This window comes from Vulpes vulpes, chromosome 2 (genome assembly GCF_048418805.1).
Source record: "Vulpes vulpes isolate BD-2025 chromosome 2, VulVul3, whole genome shotgun sequence".
NCBI classification, from domain to species: Eukaryota; Metazoa; Chordata; class Mammalia; order Carnivora; family Canidae; genus Vulpes; species Vulpes vulpes.
The window spans coordinates 47,951,566-47,972,626 of record NC_132781.1 but is presented as its reverse complement, the minus strand read 5'-3'; the positions used below and the strand labels follow the sequence as shown (position 1 = coordinate 47,972,626).

General features: G+C 46.9%; 1 protein-coding gene across 5 annotated transcripts in view; it reads left to right on the top strand.

Annotated features, from left to right (window-relative positions):
- Positions 1–21,061, top strand: part of EHMT1 (euchromatic histone lysine methyltransferase 1) — a 144,253-nt gene that overhangs the window by 52,694 nt on the left and 70,498 nt on the right. For 3 of the 5 annotated variants that reach the window (XR_011999768.1, XM_072747992.1, XM_072747990.1), the window contains exon 2: positions 13,001–13,067. Coding sequence is in view for 4 of the 5 variants with exons in the window: in XM_072747992.1 (XP_072604093.1) it covers positions 13,001–13,067 (67 nt within the window). In the remaining variant the exon portion in view is untranslated. The remainder of the gene's footprint in view (positions 1–13,000; positions 13,068–21,061) is intronic. The other 2 variants (XM_072747993.1, XM_072747991.1) reach the window with 1 other exon arrangement.

The window sequence follows — 21,061 nt, the reverse complement described above, 5'->3', positions numbered from 1 at the left end:
GCGTGAGTGTGCAGCCCCCGGGGGGTGGCCCGAGGCTTGGGGCAGGACTCACCTGTTTGGGAACAGGTCTTGGCAGAGCTTTTAAGCAGTGACAGTAATGGGATCTTTGGGAAAGGGAAATTAGGGCATGGATGGAGAGGAGAGAGCAGTGGCAGAATCAGGCAACTGTAGGGCTGGAGTCATGCTTGGCATGGGGCTTGTGTTTGAACAGTTGAATTTGGAGGCTGAGTGGTTAAGTGTGTGTCCGGCAAATAGCAGGTTTTATACATATCTTTTTGATATATGTATTAAATACATTAAGCAGTGATAATAGCCAATATTTCGTAAGTGTTGCCGATCATTTAAAGCATTCTGCAGTCTTCTCAGCCCTCTGAGCTGGGTTTTGTGTAGTTGTACCCATTTTAGTCAAGAGAGGAACAAGACCGTGACCTTGAACTATGGAACGGTGCCAGTCCTGCTGTGGAGTATGTGGCTAGAACCTCGGGCCTCGAGGTGGGCTGTGCAGGGATGTTGGGGTGCACTTTTCCTTTTTTTTTCTTTCCCTAAGATTTTATTTATTTGTTTGTGAGAGAATGAAAGAGAGCACCAGAGTGGGGACAGTTAGAGGGAGAAGCAGATTCCCCAGGGAGCCTGATGTGGGGGCTCAATCCCAGGACTCTGGGACCATGACCTGAGCTGAAGGCAGATGCCCGACCAACTGAGCTACCAGGTGCTGCTCACTTTTCCTTTTTTGATACAGATGTCATCTGTATTTTAGAACTAGATTTTCATTATGATTTTATGTAGAATTTAAATTTCCATCATAATGCAAAGTAGACAACTTACAATTCTGTGATCATTGTCAAGATTTTGCCACATGGTTCCTGTCTTCTTTCCTTCCTTCTCTACCTTTTCCTTTTTGTTGTTGTTAAGATAGCTTAAAGCATAACACAGGTGTCATGAAATTTTCACCTCTCAACTCTGATTCTGTATCTTTAAAAATGCAGACATCTGGAGCACCTGGTTGTGACTCAGTTTAGTGTCCCACTTTCGATCTCAGCTCAGGTCTTGATCTCAGAGTCGTGAGTTCAAGCCCTACGTTGGGCTCCATGTTGGGCATGGAACCTACTTAAATACATCTTTCACATAACTACAAAGTTGTTTTCACACAACAAAATTTGAAGTAATTATTTGGTATCATCTAACTACTTTTAAATTTCCTTCTAATTATGTCAAAATGTCATTTTATAGATGGATTTGTTCAAATCAGATGGTCCTAGCAGAATCCACGCTTTGCATTTGGTGGTTATGTTTGCTGTCTGGAACAGTCCCGTTTCCCCGCTCCCCCATCCGTTGTGATGAGGAAACTATGTTAGTAGTCTTGCAGAATGTCCCACATTGTGGATTTCTGTTACTGAATTTTTTTTAAAGATTTTATTTATTTATTCATGAGACATACAGAGAAAGAAAGAGAGAGAGGCAGAGACATAGGTAGAGGGAGAAGCAGGCTCCATGCAGGGAACCCGATGTGGGTTCCAGTATCACGGACTCCAGTATCATGGACTCCAGTATTCGGGACTCCAGTATCACGCCCTGAGCCGAAGGCAGGCACTAAACCACCCAGGGATCCTGTTACTGAATATATACTGAATGTATATATGAGCCGTGTTGCCCATTTTGCTTTTTATTTGATAATCTAAGGTTTAACAAATGATATCACTTTGCATGATTACTTCCCCTCCTCCCCCCGTGATAGTTTTATACTATGAGAAATTTGGTTGAAACTGAGAAATAAGAGTTAGGTCTTTTGAGTGGAACTGAATTCCTCTGGTTTATAGGGCGTCTCTCAGTGTGCTGAGTCACTGTGCTAGAGGAGGGTGTCGCTGGTGGACAGGCCTGCTTGGGTCTGCATGAAGCACACGGACAACTGCTATGTCCTATGGTCCTGTTGTCTCCACTCCATGCCTCCTCCCGGTGAGGCATCCTGATTTCTAATGGACTCCCTGAATTTTCATCTTCATTTACTCCAAATTAAATTAGGGGAGATGGAGTAGATGTTTCCAATTCCACAGTGTTGTGTGAGCACCTAATGGCACCAGGCACACCTAGACCCACCACCAGTCAGCTGCTTAGCCATGTAGAGACCCCACTGCACTGCTGTGTAGGGTGGGAGCTGTTAACGTGGTGAGCGGGCAGAGGGTCCCCGTGGAAGGCAGGTGTTACCTTTGCAGGTCTAGAAACTTGATTTTCTAAGTAAACTAAATTGTGGTGATTGCACTGTCTGAATCATAGAGACTAATGTATAGACTAGAAAATCAGCATATTTCTTCATGATAAGAAATATGGGTGAACATCTTCATTGCATGGAAACTTAGACTGAAAGTGAACATTGTGTGACCCCCAGCCCCCTGGTTTATCCTCTCAGTACAGGTACCTGTTCTAGCCCAGCACTGGCCAGTTACATCTCACAAGCTTGTTCTGGTTGTGGTTGGTTTTTTGGTTTTCCTCCACAGGCCTGAAAGGATCCAGGTGCTTTACTCATGGAAACTTAGGGTGCTGGGGTCATGGATCTGGGGTTCTGGGTGGGGGAGGCCCATGTGCTCCCCACAGGTGCCCACAGTGCCTGCTTCATTTTGCAGTATGTTGTGTCTTGTCTGGAAATCAAGTTCCACAGGGGTCCGACCTCGGTTGTTGTGACTCTGGAAGGGACACAAAGGAGAAGGGCACTGTTGGAGTTGTCTGTTCCTTCTTAGCATACTACCATGAAATGGAGTGCCTCAAAACAGCAGTGACTGCTGCTTATCCCTTGTGAGGCCAGCAGTTCAGGTAGGGCAGCAGTGCGATGGCCTTTTTCTGGCCCATGAGCCTTGGGCCTCAGCTGGAAAACTTGAACACTGGGGTTGCTGTGTCCTCCCAGAGCCTGTTCGCATGCACTTCTGGTGCTTGGTGCTGGTTCTGTTGGCTGCTGGCTGGAGTGCCCACTGGTGGCCACAGCTGGGGCTTCTCATGCTGTGCAGAGCCGTGCTGATGTGTGTGATCTGGTCTTACACTGTGGAGCTCACCTGAGCCACAGTCTCAGCTCCAGGCTGTCCAAAGGCCCATCTTGTTAAAGGTGAGGGACCATGGTCCATCTCTCGTGGAGGAATGACAGTATCACTTGTTAGAGAGGTGTGTTGTGAGGTGTGCAGTCGGTCTGGCTCTTTGGAAAACCACAGTAGCGAAGAGCGTTCTAGATCAAGGGAAGGAAGCATATAATGCCTTTGGTTTTCTCCTTTGCAGAGAGGCCAGTTAAGGGTTAAGCAGCAGATGGAAAGGGAATCTGATATTTCACAGTCCCTTAAATGTAATTTCTGGGGCTACTTTGGATCGTAATTGTATTTTCCAAATTTAGGAACTAACTCCTTTTGCTGCCAAAGGGAAAAAACAAAAAGACAAAAGAGGGAAAAGGAAATCTATCAGATATTGAAAGGATTAATTCTTTTTCTCCCCACCCTTTTGATAATTAGCTAGTGAAATTGGTATGTGGAAACCAGTTGAAAATTAGGGGGTGGGCAGATAGTGTTCTACATCTCACAAGTTTCCTGAACAGAAGAATCGTCCCATCTTTGGGAACCCGTTTGGTGTTGAAAAAGTGTTGTACTGGCATTAATGCAGTTCTTGAGGAGAAGACGTGGTCCAGAGTCCAGAAGACCAGAGTCCAGATCTTGGGCAGAGATCTAAAGCAGAGAAGAGCAAATGGCAGGTGAGAATTGGCATTTCTCTGTCTGTGGCTGGAGCTACATCCCCCCCGACCCCCTTAGGGAGAGAAGACACTCTTTGTTTCCCCTGCGTGCTGGATGCCTCAGGTGGTCTCCAGTGGTGGGGTCATGAAAGCCTGTGAGCAGCCCTCTCTTTTGGGGGAGAAGGGCCTATCTTTCCAGAGCTTCCTCATTGTGAAATGTAAGAGCAGGGTCACCTCTGGAATCACAAAGATAAGTCCAGCAGGCATGTACTTACTAGGAAGATGTTTGTTTAGAGAGGTATTTTCCTTTCCTTTTTTCTTAGTATTTTGGCATTGTCAGGTATCTTTATAGCTTTGGTAGATAACATGTGAAAGTTGGCAGCTGCCACCCCCCCACAGGGTAGGGGTGTTTTGAGGCTGCACTGAGGAGATGGCAATTGCGTGGGAGGATGTGGGCCCTATTCCCCCTCCCCACGTAGCACCAGGAGCTCTTGACCTGGTTCTACTACTAGCAGCCATGCTGGTCAGCATCTCTCAGATTCTTTCTGAAATGGCTTTGGCTCCTTTCAAACTGAAGATGTATGTGTGTGTGTGTTGCAGTTAAAGAGTTAATCTCAATGTGCATCCTTGAGATAGGAGTTCTGAATAACACAGGTGCGTGGTTGCTGGTATGTGGATTCAGGGTGGCTTCAGCCTGGAGGGAACCATGAGAAGGCTGCCGCTCTCCATGGAAGGGGCCTTGGAAATGTGGTGCTGCCAGGCCCAGGAGAGCAGGTTTCAGGCCCAAGGGGTGACCCAGAGGAGCCAGCACAGTCTCAGCATACATACAGCAGGCTTTGAGGTCTGTGCACCAGCATGTTTCCACATTGGCTTTGGTGTCTGTGGTGACCTCTGTGTTATGGAACTGACTGGTGAAGTTTTTGTGCAATCTGCTTCTGCCAATGGCCTGTGCACCAGCCTCGGGGCCAGTCTGGCGTCGTCACCAGTGGGGCTGTCCCATGGACCCCACACTGCTTTAGAGGTTAGACTATTTGGAATCAGTTTTAAATTTCTGTTGACTTTAAGGGTTTCACTTTACTCTCATAAATAAGATTACTTTTTGTGGTTGGATCCTTATGTCGAGAATAGAGGCTTTCCTTCAGATCATTTGTATTGCGTTTGGGGAGTTAAAGTGATTTTGTGAGAAGGCACTCATTTCCAGAGTAGTTTGCACAGTTACGTCTTTGTCAAGAAAGCCAGATTAACAATTGGGCTTTGGTAATTCAGCTCTCCTGAGAGAACAGAGCTTTCTGGAAAAGTGACCCGAAGAGCCCTGAGATAGTTCTCTTTTCTCCCTTGTAACTTTTCCTTGCAGACTGCTCTCTGCTTCTCGTGGTTCCACCTGAGTAAATGGGCCTGATCTGGGTGGGAAGGCACCTGCCAAGCTTCCACCATCCAGGATTAGCCCATACCTCGTGCTGGTCATGCAGAGACGTGGTGGGGGAAATAATAGCCGCTTAAGCAGAGTTTACCCAGAATGATCATTACTGTGGCCCTTGGCTTGTTCCTGTGATGTGGACACTATTTGTGTGACCTTCGAGAGGTATCTAGCTGTGGATGAGGTGGGCTGAGCCTGGGCTGGTATTGGGGGCTTAGCCCTTGTCCAGACTCCAGGGTTCGCTGGAGGCGTTCCTTCACTGAGCCAAAGGCCAGTCCTAATGTAGAGCTGATACAACGTTGCATGGTTCTTTCTGCCATGTCTTTAGAGTTTAAATTGGTAACAGTATTTGGTCTTATGGGCTTGTCTTTGAATACCTTTAATACAGATTATCCAAAAGTTTATCCAGTCTTTGTTTGTCTTAGAATTTTAGGATTTTTTTTTTTTTTTTTTTTTAAGATTTTATTTATTTATTCATGAGAAGCACAGAGAGAGGCAGAGACACAGGCAGGAGAAGCAGGCTCCCTGCAGGGAACCTGATGTGGGACTCATCCCAGGACCCGGGGACCACGCCCTTAGTCAAAGGCAGATGCTCACCTGCTGAGCCACCCAGGTGTTCCAAATTATAGGAATCTTCTAAGGAGTAATGTCAGAGTTTCTATGATCTTTCCCCACTAGTCATTATTAAAAAAAAAAAAAAAAAAAAAAAAGTGAGCAGTGTGGTAGAAACCAATGGGGCAGGCACCTGGGATGCTGAGCCTCAGGAAAGTGGGTTTGGAACTTCATGTGCAGGGTTTGCTGCATGGCCTTGGGCACACTACTAACCTTGTGTCTAAGGCTCTTCATCTGTGTTGGAAGGTCCTGGGCATCCCAGGTGCTGAAGAAGAGGCTCACAGGGGTGGACAGTTAGATACACATTGTGTGTTGTAGTAACGAAGGTTCTACAAAAAATCTTACCGTTTGTAATTTATACTGTTTGAGTAGCAGAAATTATCTTTTAAAAAAAGTATCTGAAATAAAATATAATAAAATTGAAGTTAACTGTATTATGAAGAGTTACGTTTGATGTGGTCATTTCATGTCCAATGACAAAGGAGAAGCACCTCTTGTGGACAAAAAGCAATGCTGTTCTGAGTGGCAAAGCAGAGGTCCTAGTCTGTCCTGAGAAGGAAATGCATTCACTTTAACATGTCACAGAGGGGTAGGTTGTTTTACCTACAGATTGTGTTATTTAAGTTGTAAATGATTGGTACAGGCTTATTTGATGATTACATTAAACAGCTTAAAAAATTATGTATTTATTTATTTGAGAGAGCACCAGCTGGGAGCAGAGGGAGAGGGAGAAGTAGGCTCCCTGCTGAGCAGGGACCCCGACATGGGACTCGATCCCAGGACCCTGGGATCATGACAGACGCTGAAGCAGATGCTTCACTGACTGAACCCCCCAGGTGCCCCATGATCACATTTAAAAGGAGGGACATACCACATCCAGTAATGGTGCTGTACAAACTTGGAGTAGGTTCTTTCTAGCTGAAACCTAGGTTATGTCCACACGTATCCCCATGTGCCAGGGCCCTCTTCATCCTGTGTTGCTGAGAAGAATCTGACGTGCTTAGAATGGACACAGCCACTCTAGGTACTAGTGTTCACCTAGAGAGTAGATGCTACTTTCGTGGTCTTTACATCTTGGCATTTCCCCTTCCCCTGTGCCCCTTGTTTTTTTGTCTTAAAAAACAAAAACCTAAGTGTTTTTCCTGGGAAGTACTCTCTGTAATATTGTGTGGTTAGAATTGGTTGGTTGCTTGACTGTACTTTAGCTGCTGCTTTGTTTTTTTGTGGAGTAGAGGGGTCTCGGCTGCATGAAATGTGCTGTTGAGAATGTAAAGTAGGTGTGTGTTGGTGGCAGAGGTCACAGCTGTGTCCCTGTGCAGATCATACTGCGCCCATCCTGCACGCTTTAGATGGGCAGGGTCCAGGCCAAGGCCATAGGGACCTTAGGGCTGTGGGCATCTGAGAAAGTGTCAGAGTAGGGTTAAATTGGTGAGGGTATCTGAAACCCTAGAATAAGACTTTATAATGTCTTTGGTCTTTTTTTTTTTTTCTTCTTTTTTTAAGATTTTATTTATTCATGAGAGACACACAGAGAGAGGCAGAGACACAGGCAGAGGGAGAAACAGGCTCCCTGTAGGGAGCCCGATGTGGGACTCGATCCCAGGACCCTGGGATCACAACCTGAGCCAAAGGCAGATGCTCAACCGCTGAGCCACCCAGGTGCACCTGGGTTTTTTCTCTGTATTTTATTTTCTTCTGTCATCTGTTCTCTGTGAAGAAATTATTTTGTTAATAGTTCTTTTTCTTCTTAGGAATAGGATTTCACACAGCAGAGAGTACCACCTTTTGAAAATGTCAGCAAAATAAATATTTAAAAAAATGGGGCACCTAGGTGACTCAGTTGGTTAAGCATCTGACTCTTGATTTCTGCTCAGTCGTGATCTCAGGGTCTTGAGATTGAGCCCTGCTTTGGGCTCTGTGTTGAGCAGGGAGCCCCCTTGAGATGCTGTCTCTCCTCCCTGTGCCGCCCACCCCTGACTTAAATAAATAAGTCAGTCAGTCAGTCAGCATTGCCACTTCAGAATTACAGAGACCTAGACTCCTTCTGTCTTTCACGGACTCCCATGGACTCAGAGCAGGGTTGCTAAATTCAGCAAATAAAAAATACAGGGTACCTAGTTACATTTGAAGTTCAGGTAAACATGCTTACACTAAAACAATGATTTGTTTTACAGCTGAACTTCCATGGCTTGGGCAGCTTGTAGTGCCAGTTGCCTTGATTGCTGGGTGTGCACTTGGCCTAGGAAGTCCAGCATGGGCTCAGGTTCTGCTTCACCCCCGGGACATGTGGGGTGTCCTAGATTTTTGTGTATATCGTAATCAACCAACTTGCAGTTAAGGAAAATACTTTGCAGACTAGACAGTTTTCCTTCTTTTTTTTCCCATCCACATCAGTGCTTTAGTGTATTAGGTGGACATTCAGAGGAGCAGAATGTCCTTTCCTAGAAGGTCAGACCCAACTGCAGCACACCAGGTGCATGCCAGGTGGACTCCATTTTTCGATTCTGCCTTTCCTGGAAGACTTGCTCTGTTGTCGTTCTGATCACATCCTGGATAGGCTTTGTACAATGCCTCCCCCTGCCCACTATGGCATTTCGGCCTGTGGCCATCACAGCACTGTTCTAGTTGGGCATTTTTTATAATGTGAGCCTAGATAGACAAGTGAAAGAACTGTTAGTGCTGGCAGTTCTGAGTTCTAGATCCTAGCTCCTGTTTGACTGCAGGTCCCCAAGCAGCCTTGGTGAGGTGAAGAATGAGGAATAGAAGAGGGTGCAGGGCAGAAGCCTACCCCTGGAGGCTTTCTCTTCATCCTCCATGTTCCCCTTTCCTTCTTCCTCTGTCCTGGGCCATCATCAGTGGTCCACTTGGAGTAATGAGCAAGGATGATGCTTGGGTTTTAAGACTAAGAGGTATGGACAAGGCAGAGATGTTGATGTTTTGTTTTTGGCTCTAAACGCTTGTCCACAGCCTGGCATGTTAGTGCTTGTCAGAAGATTCCTGAATGCAATCAAATAGATACAGAACCAAATAGTGGATATTTCTGGCATTATTTGAAAGTGTGTTACATCATGGTCTTAAAACAGTTTTTTGGGGGAAGAAGTCGTGAAACTTAATTTCATGGCTGGGACATGTGGCTGACAGTGAGGAGAGGAAAAGGGTAGGTTTGTAGGTGCATTTGTGAGTAAAACACTGCTGTGTCGCGCTGGCCCTGGGCGTGTCTCAGGACAGTGAGAGCCCTGGTGTTTTTTCTGGAGGTGATTTTTTTCAGCAGGCCTGTGATATGGTGGGTTTGGTGTCCTTGCTGTGGGGCATTAGCTTCAAGGCCACGCAACTCTCTTAAAATCTACTTAGGACCCCAGAGGGCTCTTATTTATGTGGGTTCTATCTCTTGGTGCTTACCAAAACAAAAACTAGAACTGAAGCTTAAAAAAAAATGTATTTACTTAAAAATAACAAAAGTAAACATGTGAAATGTTTACATGTTAAGGTAAATAATTTCTATGAAAAATAACTTTTCTAAAACAAAAAGCTCAGAAGACGGGCATTGCTTTATAGGTTGGTATATCTCATGTCTGGCTTCTGACTGAGGGGATGTGTTGTTTGGTTGCAACATGTGAAGAAAATCTGGCCTCACATAGACAGGTATATTTTGAGCCTGTTAGATAATTCTGGATGTTTTGCTTGGTATAGTAGGCCAAAACTGACGGGGCTGAAGCAGCATCGAGGGCCTTCCTTCCTTACAGGGTTTAAGCCCATGGTCTGTCTGCCTTGCATCTTAATGCGCCTTTTACCCGTGTGTGGTTTTAAAGATTAGGTATTGCTCATTTGGGAAACACTGGCTCACTAAGTTTATGAAGGTCTTCCAAATGTTGACACATTTCATTATCCAATATCAAAAAATTGTATTCTTTTAATAACATTTCCTCTGTCATCAAAATTCTTTAAGTATTGGGCAGTTGTCAGGCTCATGGAGGCAGACACACATTTACCAAAATTCTCATTTCCACTCAGAAGCCAGAATTTTAACATTGGCAATACACACTGTTGGTTTTCTTTGAGGTCACAGGCTTATTACTGTGTTTATTTTGAGAAACTGTTGGCAGATGCCCAGGCTGCATTGCCATAGATCTTGCCAGTTCTTCCAAATGCAGATGCCCAGTGAGTGACACTCAGCCCAGCCCCTGCCCTTTCCTGAGCCACCGGCAGCCCTAGATCGCTGCTTGTGTACCTTTCTTCCCCTGCCTTTGTGAGAAGGCCAATGGGGAGATTGCTGATCTCACTGCTTCACCAAGGGCATTCTCAGGTGAAGTTGGCTTTACCTCTCTGAGTGCACAGCATTGAAGGATTTAATCACCTAGGAGTTTAATTTGGTGTGCCATCTTGACTCCTACTAAGATGCCCAAGGAAGCACAGCGAAGCAGTCATGTGGGTCCTAATAACGAAGATAGCTTTGACCTCTTGGACCCCTGGCAGGAACTCAGGACCCCAAAGAACTGTTTGAGAGTGGGTGTTGGCTGGAGGAGGTTGGGATGGAGCTGTGATTGGCTGGGAGAGGGGGCAAGGTGCAGGCTCTAGGGTTAGATGCTGTGGTCCCCCAGCCCGCCTTGCTGAGATGCATGGCCAAGACCAGATCTTGAGAGGGACGGGGTCAAGTCAGGTGCTGCTGATAAGCTTCAAGGGCAGGCAGATCATTGGGGCACGTAAGGCAGGGCAGGACAGGAGAGAGTTTCCCCAGGTCCACGTGGAGGGGTGTCAAGGGCTCAGCACATTGGAGACTCCAAGAGCCCATCCTTGGGCTACACTGGTGGTGTTATAGCCTCTCATTTTTCCAGACTCTGTAAACCCAGATTCTTTGTAAACTCTCCTACTTTTAAACCTTGATAGTTGATTAAAGATGGAAACATGTGCAGACCAGCCCTGTGAGGCTGTCTTACTAGTGGTTGTTCGGTGATCTCAGATCTGCATCTGGGGCCCAGGGTCAGTCTTTGCCAGCCCAGGTATAGCCACCTACATCTGTAGATGGGCAGAAGGTTTCTACTCCACTGGTGGGAAATCTCAGGGCCAGAGATAGGATGGTGGACGACCATGATACAGCACCTGGTGCTTTTGGAGTCTGAGAGTCTGGAACGTTCCTCACCCCCACCTGGAATTGGTCCTGTCTTCCCAGAGCCTCTGTTCTCTTGATGGGAAATGGTAGCAAGGAACCCAGATTCTGTGCCTCCTGTGCTTGTTGCTGCCAGAGTGTCCTTGCTTCCTTTGCAGCACCCAGAACTTCCACTGTACATGCTGTGTCTGCTTCCTTTCTCCCTACCTTGTTCGTGCATCTGGAGCCAGTATCCCCCTCCTCATCCTGCTGTGGGGCTCAGGCCACCTGCCCACCCACCTTGTCCTGTCAGGATCTCCACAGCCTGCATGTTGGGCTGGAGATGGCAGGGCTCGAAGTCAGTATGGAAGTTCTGTTCGGTTCTGCTGCCAGTACTGGACTGTGTTACTGGTTTGGGCCACATGTTCTGTCTCCAGCCCTCTCTTGGTTTGGTGGCCATTTTGTAGGTTGTTAGCCCTTTTGAAAAGGTGACAAAGACCATGTTCCCTTTTGCTCTTACACATAAGCTCAGTGCACAGAGAGCATCTGGATTTTGTTGTTCCTGCTCTGATCGTGGGCTGAGCTCATCACCTGGGCTCAGTCTCTGGGCCTCTGGACTTCTAGATGTGCAAGCTGGCAGTGCCCTCTTCTGCCCTCACCCATGAGGGATTATTAGAGTGGCTGCCACTCTGCCTCCTTTATTCACACAGGAGATACTGGTTGTGTGTCTAGGCTGTTGCAGAGCATCCTCCCAGGTGGAAAGCAGATGTGGATGTGGAGCCAGCGGCCTTTCTTGTACTGGGTCCTCTTAGAAGGGCGCCAGTGATCATGCCACACACTCATGGGTTCCTTGTGCATGCTGCACATTGTTACCTGACAAGCCTCTCCTGTGGAACCCAGAGTTTTTATGTTGGTGGATGGTGTGTCTGATGGTGGTGGGCACCAAGGGGGCAAAAAGGCAGGGTTCGGGGCTGGGGGCAGAGTGTGGAAGGGCAGCAGAGGCTGGGTCCTATGACTTTGCTGCTCCTTAGTCAGCTGGGAAGACCCTGGAGTTTGAGGGGAACATATCCAATCTGATGCCCCACTTTCTGGGAGGAAGCCCCTGGGTCTTTCCTTGGTGCCTGACACTGTAAATTCTGGCTTCCTGTGGCAGGAGTGGTTAAGAGAGGGATTTCAGAAGGGGTTCCACTTTGAAAACCACCAGTGGAGCCACATGTGGCTCTCCAGGGAAAGGTCGGATGGTGCCAGGCTTGTACCCCGTCTTGTCCTGCGTACCTGGGGAGATGAAGTTAGCTCTGTTTAGGAGCTGCAGGTGGGAGCATTCTGGAAGTACTAGGGAAGAAGGGGTCTCATGGGGTGGGAGGCTGCAGTGCGTCCTTGAGGTGGTTTGGTGGTCCAGGGCCACAGGGTTAGGGCACTAGCTCAAGGTTCTGTAGCAATGTTCTGAGAATGTGTTGTGGTGTCTTTTGGAGAACACATTCCAGATGTTAGTTGTTATGGAGGTTGTGCCCTTAGCCTTAGATTCTGAAACCCTTAAGTAGGGAGCCTGGAGGGTCTGCATCTCCCCTCTTCTCCATGGACTCATGGTGGTGGCTGCTGCTATACCTGGAGGGACCCAGTCAGGAGTGTTTTGTGTGTTTACACCCATTTCACCCAGACTCTAAGCCTCCCAAAGGCAGGAAGTTTTAAAAAGCAATTCCAAGAGACCTTTTGTAATTCATGCCTCTGCGTAGTACAGCAAATGTTTAAGAATTCACGTTTTTATTGAATTTTCTTGATTTATCCATTTCTGTAATTTTTTGTAGGTTGTTAGACATTTGAAATACTTAGATGAATTATCGTCAGCAGCAGAATGCACTTTGATATCATTTATAGCATTCCTATAACAATCAAAACCTTTGAGATTTCTAATTATGTAAGTAATGCATGAACACATTCTTATTATTAATAAGACTATCTTCAAAAATACAGCTAAGGTAGAAGTTTCCTCGGGCTGGTTTCTGGACGTCATCCTTCCTCCTGGAGGTGGCTGTGTTATCTGCCAGCTTAAATATGCCCTGTCCAGTCATCTGATAGTGAGTTTTTATCTGGATCCAGATACGACATCCATCTTGAGGAGTCATGTTGGCAAGCAAATTGCTTAGTCTGCCTGTGGGTGAATCCAGGCTGATGGCTGTTTCTTCTTTAGCAGGCAGTTCCGGCGAAGGGGGAGACGAAGCAGGATTGCTGCATGAAAACAGAGCTGCTGAGGGAAGGTAAGGGCACAGTTTGCTCCTGCAGGAGAAGTGGTCAGAAGACCTAATGCTCTGGCATCTCCTCACCCGTCCCTCGTTCCTGGCTTGTTGGCTTTCACCTGGGTTACCGTGTGGCCTCCCATCTCCCATTCCCAGATGGACACAAGCACACACATGAGGCCTGCTAGAGAAGGGAATTCATACCAAAAAATGAAAAGCAAACACCTGGTAGATTCTTGTCTTTAAGTGCACCCAGAAAACTCAAAGTGGGAAGGGCCACGTGGAAGTTTATGGCAGCTTTATTCTTATCATTCAAAGCTGAAAGCACTCAGGTGCCCATCACCTGGTTACAGCCTGTGGTGTGCCTACAGTGGGAAGTGCTTAGCAACTCAGAAGAAGGAACAACTTCACTCTCAGCACAGATTGTACTGAGCATGTTTTGCTAAGTGAAGGGGGCCAGACCCACAGACCATATGTTTTGTCATTCCATTTGTATGGCATTCTGGACAAGGTAAAACCAGAGGCTGGGAAAACCACGGATTTGCCAGGAGGTGCAGGGAGGCTGCAGAGGGTAGCCCTGTGAGGAGCCTTGGTAGGAGGCACTCTATTCTTGTTGGTTAGGGCTGTGGAACACACCATGACAGGTGAGTCCCACTGTGTCACACATGAGCCATGTGGGGGCTGCTGAGAAGTTCACTTTGGAGAGCTGCATCCTGACTGGACACCACGAGGTTGATGGCTCAGGAGTGGTGCAGACACTGGGTTCTGCTTGGCTATGTCTGTCAGGGAAGATGGGCAAGCAGCCCTGGACTGCTGTGTGGCCACTGGAGCTGAGCAGATAAACAGCATATCATCCCATCATCCCACTAGCTCCCCATAAGGTTGCACAGGAGGAACCTGCCCGGGATCGTGACTGTCGTCTTCTCTGACGTTGGGTGCTGCTCCAAGCACTTGGGTGTTTCGGCTGTATCCCAGCCCAGTGATGTGTGATTCTGCCTCTCTTCTTCTAAGGAGAGGAAGCTGAGACGGGGTACACTGCTGGGTCGAGGTCATCCAGGCTGTTAGACTGGCAGCTAGACCTCTCCTCTGAGGACATACAGATGATGGTGTGCAGGTTGCACTGGCTATGGCCACTCAGACCACTGTGTGTGCGTCAGCAGGAGAGATGAGGACAGAGCTCTGATGGGCAGAGAGCTGCGGCCCGTCTCCCCGGGCCTTGCAGGTTGGCCTGCCGTGTCCCAGTGTGGTCCTGTGTGTCTTGGTGGGTATGCCTCTGAGTGCCCTGGTGGTAGGATGGTCTGCTGAGGAGCGCCTTGCAGCCCCTGCTGGTGGCTGCTCTTCTTTGCCTTTCCTGAGCTATAGGGTGGCTGCCTAAAATACGTTGCTACAGCCCCTGTCTGCTTCCCAGGCAGTCTGGGAGCTGCTGTGATACCTTTTCACATCCATGTAGCTGCCTTCTCATGTGACCACCATGCACATATCCAGGAGTCACAGTGGGTGAAGGTGGAGCACTGGCACTCAAGTGGCCCAGGTCATAGGGTAGGGCTATCCTTATAGGGGTATGGCTTGGTGTATGAATACATGTTTGTAACACAAATGCTTCTGATTCTGGTAGAGTTCTGGGGACTCCTGGGAGCAGGGTGGGTTGGGAAGACTGGGAAGTGCATGCTTTGCTTCTTTGGACCATTTCCAAACCCTCCTCCCTCCTTGTGGAGAAGCCTGCTCTCTAGAGGCTCTCAGCTCAGGTTTGATCCAGCCAGGCACTTTCCTGGTGGACTTTGGGCCTCTGGGTACCTCATCCAGCCTGCCAGCTCCCCTGTGCTGTACCCCCTGGCCAGCCCTGGGGCATGCCATGTCCCAGAGCTTCCCCCCACCCCGACTATCCCCCGCCATATCTTCCCTCCTGTGAAGACCTGTCTCTGGATTTATTCCTGGGGCCATGCTCCCCTCCACTTCTTGAGGTGCTCTCTTCTGTGGACACCCATGGTCTCCAGCTCTTCTTCCCTCTGCGTCTACCCTCAGGGCCTTTCCAAATAGAAGCTATCAATAAATAATGACAGGTGCCCTTGAACTAAGGCCTTGACTCCTCTTGATGGACTGTTAAACTGAGCCACAGCAAGTGCACGTTTTGTACTCTCACCAGCCATGTGGAGGGTCCAGCTTTTCCACTTCCTGCCAACACTTGTTATTACCTGTCATTTTGATATGAGAGTTGTTCTAGTGGGTACTACCAAAGTAGTGTCCCATTGTGGGTTTTTTTTTTTTTTTAAGATTTTATTTATTTATTCATGAGAGACACAGATAAAGAGAGAGAGAGAGGAAGAGACACAGGCAGAGGGAGAAGCAGGCTCCATGCAGGAAGCCCGAGGTGGGACTCCATCCATCCCGGGTCTCCAGGATCACGCCCTGGGCTGAAGGCAGCGCTAAGCTGCTGAGCCACCCGGGCTGCCCCCATTGTGGTTTTGATGTGCATTTTCCAGATGATTAGTGATGTGCTTATTAGCCCTTTGTGTATTTTTGGAGACGTGTCAATTTAGATCCTTTGCCTGTTTTTTAAATTAGTTATTGATTTTTATTGTTCAGTTGTCAGAGTTCTTTATATATTCTAGATACAAATTCATTATCTGATAGTGTGACTTGCAAATATTTTCTCATTCTGTGGCTTGTCTTTTAACTTGTTTGACAGTGTCCTTTGAAGCACAGAGGTTTTTAATTTTTTTTTTAAGATTTTATTTATTTGAGAGAGAGAGAAGGCATGAGCCAGGAGGGAGAGACAGAGAGGGAGGGGGAGAAGCAGACCCCACTGAGCAGGGAGCCTGATGTGGGGCTTGATCCCAGGACCCTGAGATCATGACCTGAGTGGAAGGCAAACACTTCACTGACTGAGCCACCCAGGTGCCCCCCCAGAAGTTTTTAATTTTGATGAAGTCCAGTGGATCTGTTATTTCTTTGGTTGTTTTTGCTTTTGGTGTAACATCTAATAAACCATTACTTAACAGACGGTCACAAAGATTTATGCCTGTGTTTTCCTTTGAGTTTTATAGTTTTATCTCTTATAGTTAGGTCTTTGATTCATTTTGAGTTAATTTTTGTACATGGAGTGTGAGGTAGGGTCTACTGGCTTCCTTCTTTTGCAAATGGGCACCAGCTGTCCCAGCCTGGGAACGAGATGTTCTTTCCCCCGTTGAATCATCCTCACTCTCCTATTGACGGTTAGGACAACGGCTGCAGGGGGCTACCTGTCAGTCTGAGCTGCTCTCACCCTTCCTTAAATGCTGTACCCGCCCTAACTGCTGCTGGAATGCCAATACCTTCTTCCACCATCGCTGCCAGACCTGGGTGTTTGTGGTTTAGCTTTTTAAGATTTTTAAGTAATCTCTGCTCCCCATCTGGGGCTTGAACTCACATCTCTGAGATCAGGAGTCACACACGCCCCAGGCTGAGCCAGCCAGGTGTTTTATTGACTGATTTTTCCTAATGGACTCTCCTTTTTCTTACATGTCTGTAATTTTGGTTAGATTTTTTGAATTGTATTGTTGGTGGCTTGAACACAAAATTATGTTTGGTTAACTCTTTCCCCCCAAATAGATTGTTTGGCTTTTCCAGGGTACTTGATTAATTAATCTGCAGAGAAGCTTGGCCTTGTGCTAGCCTGCTTGTAAGCATTTTTAGTACTGGAATAGAGTAACTTTCAATGAGTGGTCGGTTTGTTGTGTAAGAAACTTTTCTTAGGTAGCAGGTGTAGGTCACTCCTACTAGGATGATGTTAGCCGTTGGGGGTCTCTGCTGAGTGCCCGTCACTGAGAATTTTTTGCTTCGCCTGCTCAGAGTTCTTCTGCTTGGCTCACATGTAAGACTCGAATCTTCTGATTTGTGAACAAGATATTTTATTATATTATTATATCTTGATTTATTTAATTTTTCTTAAATTTTTTTTAGCCACACGTTATCATTTTCAGTGTATAGGTCTTGCCTGATTATTTTGTATTTGCTTCTGCTATTACAAATGGTGTGTTTAGGGTAGCCCCGGTGGCACAGCGGTTTAGCGCCGCCTTCAGCCCGGGATGTGATCCTGGAGTCCCAGGATCGAGTCCCACGTCGGGCTCCCTGCATGGAGCCTGCTTTTCCCTCTGCCTGTGTCTCTGCCTCTCTCTCTCTCTCTCTCTCTCTCTCGAATGAATAAATAAAATCTTAAAAAAAAAAAACAAATGGTGTGTTTAAAATATTGTTTTCTGATTGTTCTTTGCTAGTATATAGATGTGTACTTTATCTTTTGTAATTGAACTTTATTTTGAGATAATTTTAGATCCACATGCAGTTAGAAGAACTAACGCAGAGAGATCCCAGGTACCCTTTACCCAGTTTTCCCAATGGTGACATCTTGCTGAACTGCAGCATAATAGCACGAGCAGGATTTTGGCATCGGTGGTGTCTCTGTCTTACTCAGGTTCCCTCATTTTCCTCCTTTGCACATGTGTTTATCTCTGAGCATCCCTCACACCTGTGGGTGGGTGTGCAGCCCCTCCCACAATGAGATAAGGAGCGCTTTGTCACCTAGGAGGCCCCCACACAGCCCCCTGGTGGCTGTAGTGTGTCATTCCAGAAGTGTCATAAAAGTAGTATCGTACTCATTGTTACCTTCTGGGACTGTTTTCATACAGTGGGATCTCCTGGGGGATTTGTGGAGTTTCTTCATATCAGTAGTTCTTTATTTTCCTCAGCAGTGTAGCATGCTGTGGCTGCACCATATTTTCTTGACCATTTATGCCCTCAAGGGCACCTGGGCTGTTTCTAGTTTTCATCCAGTGGCAGTAAAGTTGCTGTGAACATTCATTTTCATTTGGACAAAACTTTTTATTTTGCTGGGATAAATGCCCACGAGCACATTTGCTATCACATGCTATATGTATGTTTAGTCTTTTTTTTTTAAGATTTATTTATTTATTTATTTATTTATTTATTTATTTATTTATTTATTTATTTATGAGAGACAGAGGCAGAGACATAAGTAGAGGGAGAAGCAGGGGGAGCCTGATGCATGACTCAATCCCAGGACCCCGGGATCACACTCTGAGCCAAAGGCAGACGCTCAACCACTGAGCCACCCAGCTGCTGCTGGTGCTGCTGCTTCTTCTTCCTTCTTTCTTCTTCCTCCTCCTCCTCCTCCTCCTCCTTCTTCTTCTTTTTTTTTTCTTTTTAAAGATTTATGTACTTGAGAGAGAGAGAGAGAGGTGAGTGAGTGGGGGGGCAGAGGGGGAGAGGGGAGAACCTTCCTCCCTGGCGGGCCCTCCCCGCCGTGAGCTAGGAGCCTGATGCGGGACTTGATCCCAGGACCCTGAGATCATGACCTAAGCTAAAGGCAGGTGCTTCACCGACTGAGCCTCCCAGGTACCCCGTATGTTTATTTTTGTGAGAAACTGCCAAAACTGTTTTTCCAAAGCTGTGGCACCATTTGACATCACAGCAGCAGTGTATGGCAGTGGCACCCTGTTGTTGTTTGAATTTTTTGTTGTTGTTGTTGTCTGAATTTTTAATGATGCTCGTCAGTGGGTGTCAAGTGGGGTTTCTGTGCCAGTTAGATTTGCTGTTGTTTAGAGAAGTTTTTAATCTTGCTGAACTCCAATTTATCACTTTTCCTTTTATGGATTATAAAAGATGTCAAGGATAAGACATCTTGCTTCACCCTACATCGAAGATTTTTTTCAGTGTTTTTCCCTCAGAGTTTCATAGTTTTACATTTTACATTTAGATTTATTTCCCTTTTTGAGTTAATTTTTAGATAAGGTATGCAGTTTACATCAAGGTTCATTTCTGTCATCAAGCTTTCCAAACTCAGTCGTCGGCTCCTGCAGCTTGTAGATGACTCAGTTACAGATACGTGCTGCTGCTTCTTACTGACCTGAGTGCCCTCTGTTACTTTTTCCAGCTTGCTTGATGGCTTTGGCCAGAACTTTCAGAATAATGGATGTTAGTAGTGGTGGCAGCCAGCCACATTCTGGCTGCTGAGAGGAAGACTGTCCTTCCCTTCTTAGGCCCCTCACAATGAGCTGACCCCAGGCGGTGGCAGACAGGTCTCCTGCTTTCTGTGACACCTGCTGGGCTGCTGCAGGTCAGCTCCGTTCCAACCCCACAGGTTAGGGGCTCGGTCCACTGGCCTGCCCCCACCTCAGACGCCAGCTCCACCTAGAGGGTCCCAAGGAACGCACAACTTTGACTGCCTGGCTGTGAACTGGAGGTTCCCTCAGCCCCTGCTTTGAGGTCCCAGAACTCAGGGAAACACGTATGTGTTGTCACAGGTTTATCGTAAAGGGGGCGAGTCAGGAACAGCCCAGTGGTAGTGATGCTGAGGGCAGGGCACCAGGGCGAGGCAGGGGAGCTCCTGAGCCCTCTCTGGGTGCACCACCCACCCCACGTGGGTGTATTCTCCCACCTGGAAGTTCTCCAAAGCCCACACTTGAGGGACTTCTGTGGTGGTGTCATCACATAGGCGTGATGGATGATTAGCTCAGTCTGCAGCCCCTCTCCCTTCTCTGAGGGATGGGGGCAGGGCTGAAAGTGCCAAGCTTCTGGCTGTGGCCTCCTCGTTCTGGGACCAGCCCCATCCAGAGTCATGTCAGGAGCTGTGTCAGGAGCCGTGGGCAGAGACCAAATACCTGTATCTTGTTACATCACACTATGTAATCACATTTATCTTCCTTATTTTTGTTGTAATTTATGCTTTTCATATGTAATAAATTTTTTTCCTGTTTCTAGGCCACGGAACCATTTTCTGCATTTTACCTTGTTAACTTTGAGGTTTTCAGACCACTTAGGACAAATATTTCCCAAACTCAGATGTGTGGAAGAGCCTCCAGAGGTCTCAGTGAGGCCCAGATGTGTGGAGCCCACCTTCTGAGATTCTGAACCAGCAGGTCCAGGCTTTGGCCTTCTCACAGCAGTTCTGTGCCCTGCCCCCTTGGGCTGCTGTCCTGGACTAGTGGGCGTCCCAGCTCCTCCTGTGGTGGTGCCATGGAGAGGCCTGTCGCATCCTCTGATGCCTGTGCTTTTACTATTCTTGTCATGATTTACTTTGCTGTTTGGGAAAAATCTGTTTTTCTTTCTACATTTTAGAACTAGGTAGTGGATGGAGTTCCTCAGTCTACTGATGGAATTTTGATTGGGTATGACTGAATTTATAGATTAAATTAGAGGCAGCTTGGTACCTCATACTTTGGTCATCCCATTTAAGACCATGTTTTCATTTAAAATCTTTTTCTCCACAGAGGACTTCACTAGTCTTGTCTAAAATTTTATGTTTGATAGTTTTTCTTGCTTTTGCAAATAGAATTTTCTCCTTCTCATATTTTCTAGTTAATGCCAGCACAGAAACATGCTCTTGAGTTTGAAGTCAGCAGTCTCACTGCACTCTCATGTTTTAATTGCTAGTTGATTGCATTTTTAAAGTAAATGATGGTGTTGGGTACAGAGGCCAGAGTTCTTCCTTTTGTGTCCAGTGCAGAGCCTCTCATTTCTGTGTTTCCTCTTGTGCCAGCTGGTGTGTCTGTTTTTGTGTGAGACACTTAATGGCATTTCTGATCTCACATAGAATTCATGGTTTTTTAAAAAAAAATATTTATTTATGTATTTGAGAGAGAGGGGGAGGGAGGGGGAGCACGTGCAAGCAGGGGGAGGGACAGAGAATTTCCAGCAGACTCTGCGGAGCGGAGAGCACAATATGGGGCTCAGTCTCATGACCCCAAGATCATGCCCTGAGCTGAAACCAGGATTCTAACACTTCACCAACTGAGCCACGCAGGTGCCACCCAGATTACTTATTTTTGAATAAACACATGCTTCCTGCAGATCATGGTGTGTGGCCTTTGCCAACTCTGTCCATATAAGGTCCCGCCTATTCTGCCTTGCTGCGGGTGCTTTAAAAAAAAAACAAACAAAAAACCTTGTATTCATTGAGGGAGTGTTGCTGCGCTTATACTATGTCCCAGGCCTTTCTGTCTCGGGGTGTGTAGCAGGCAGAC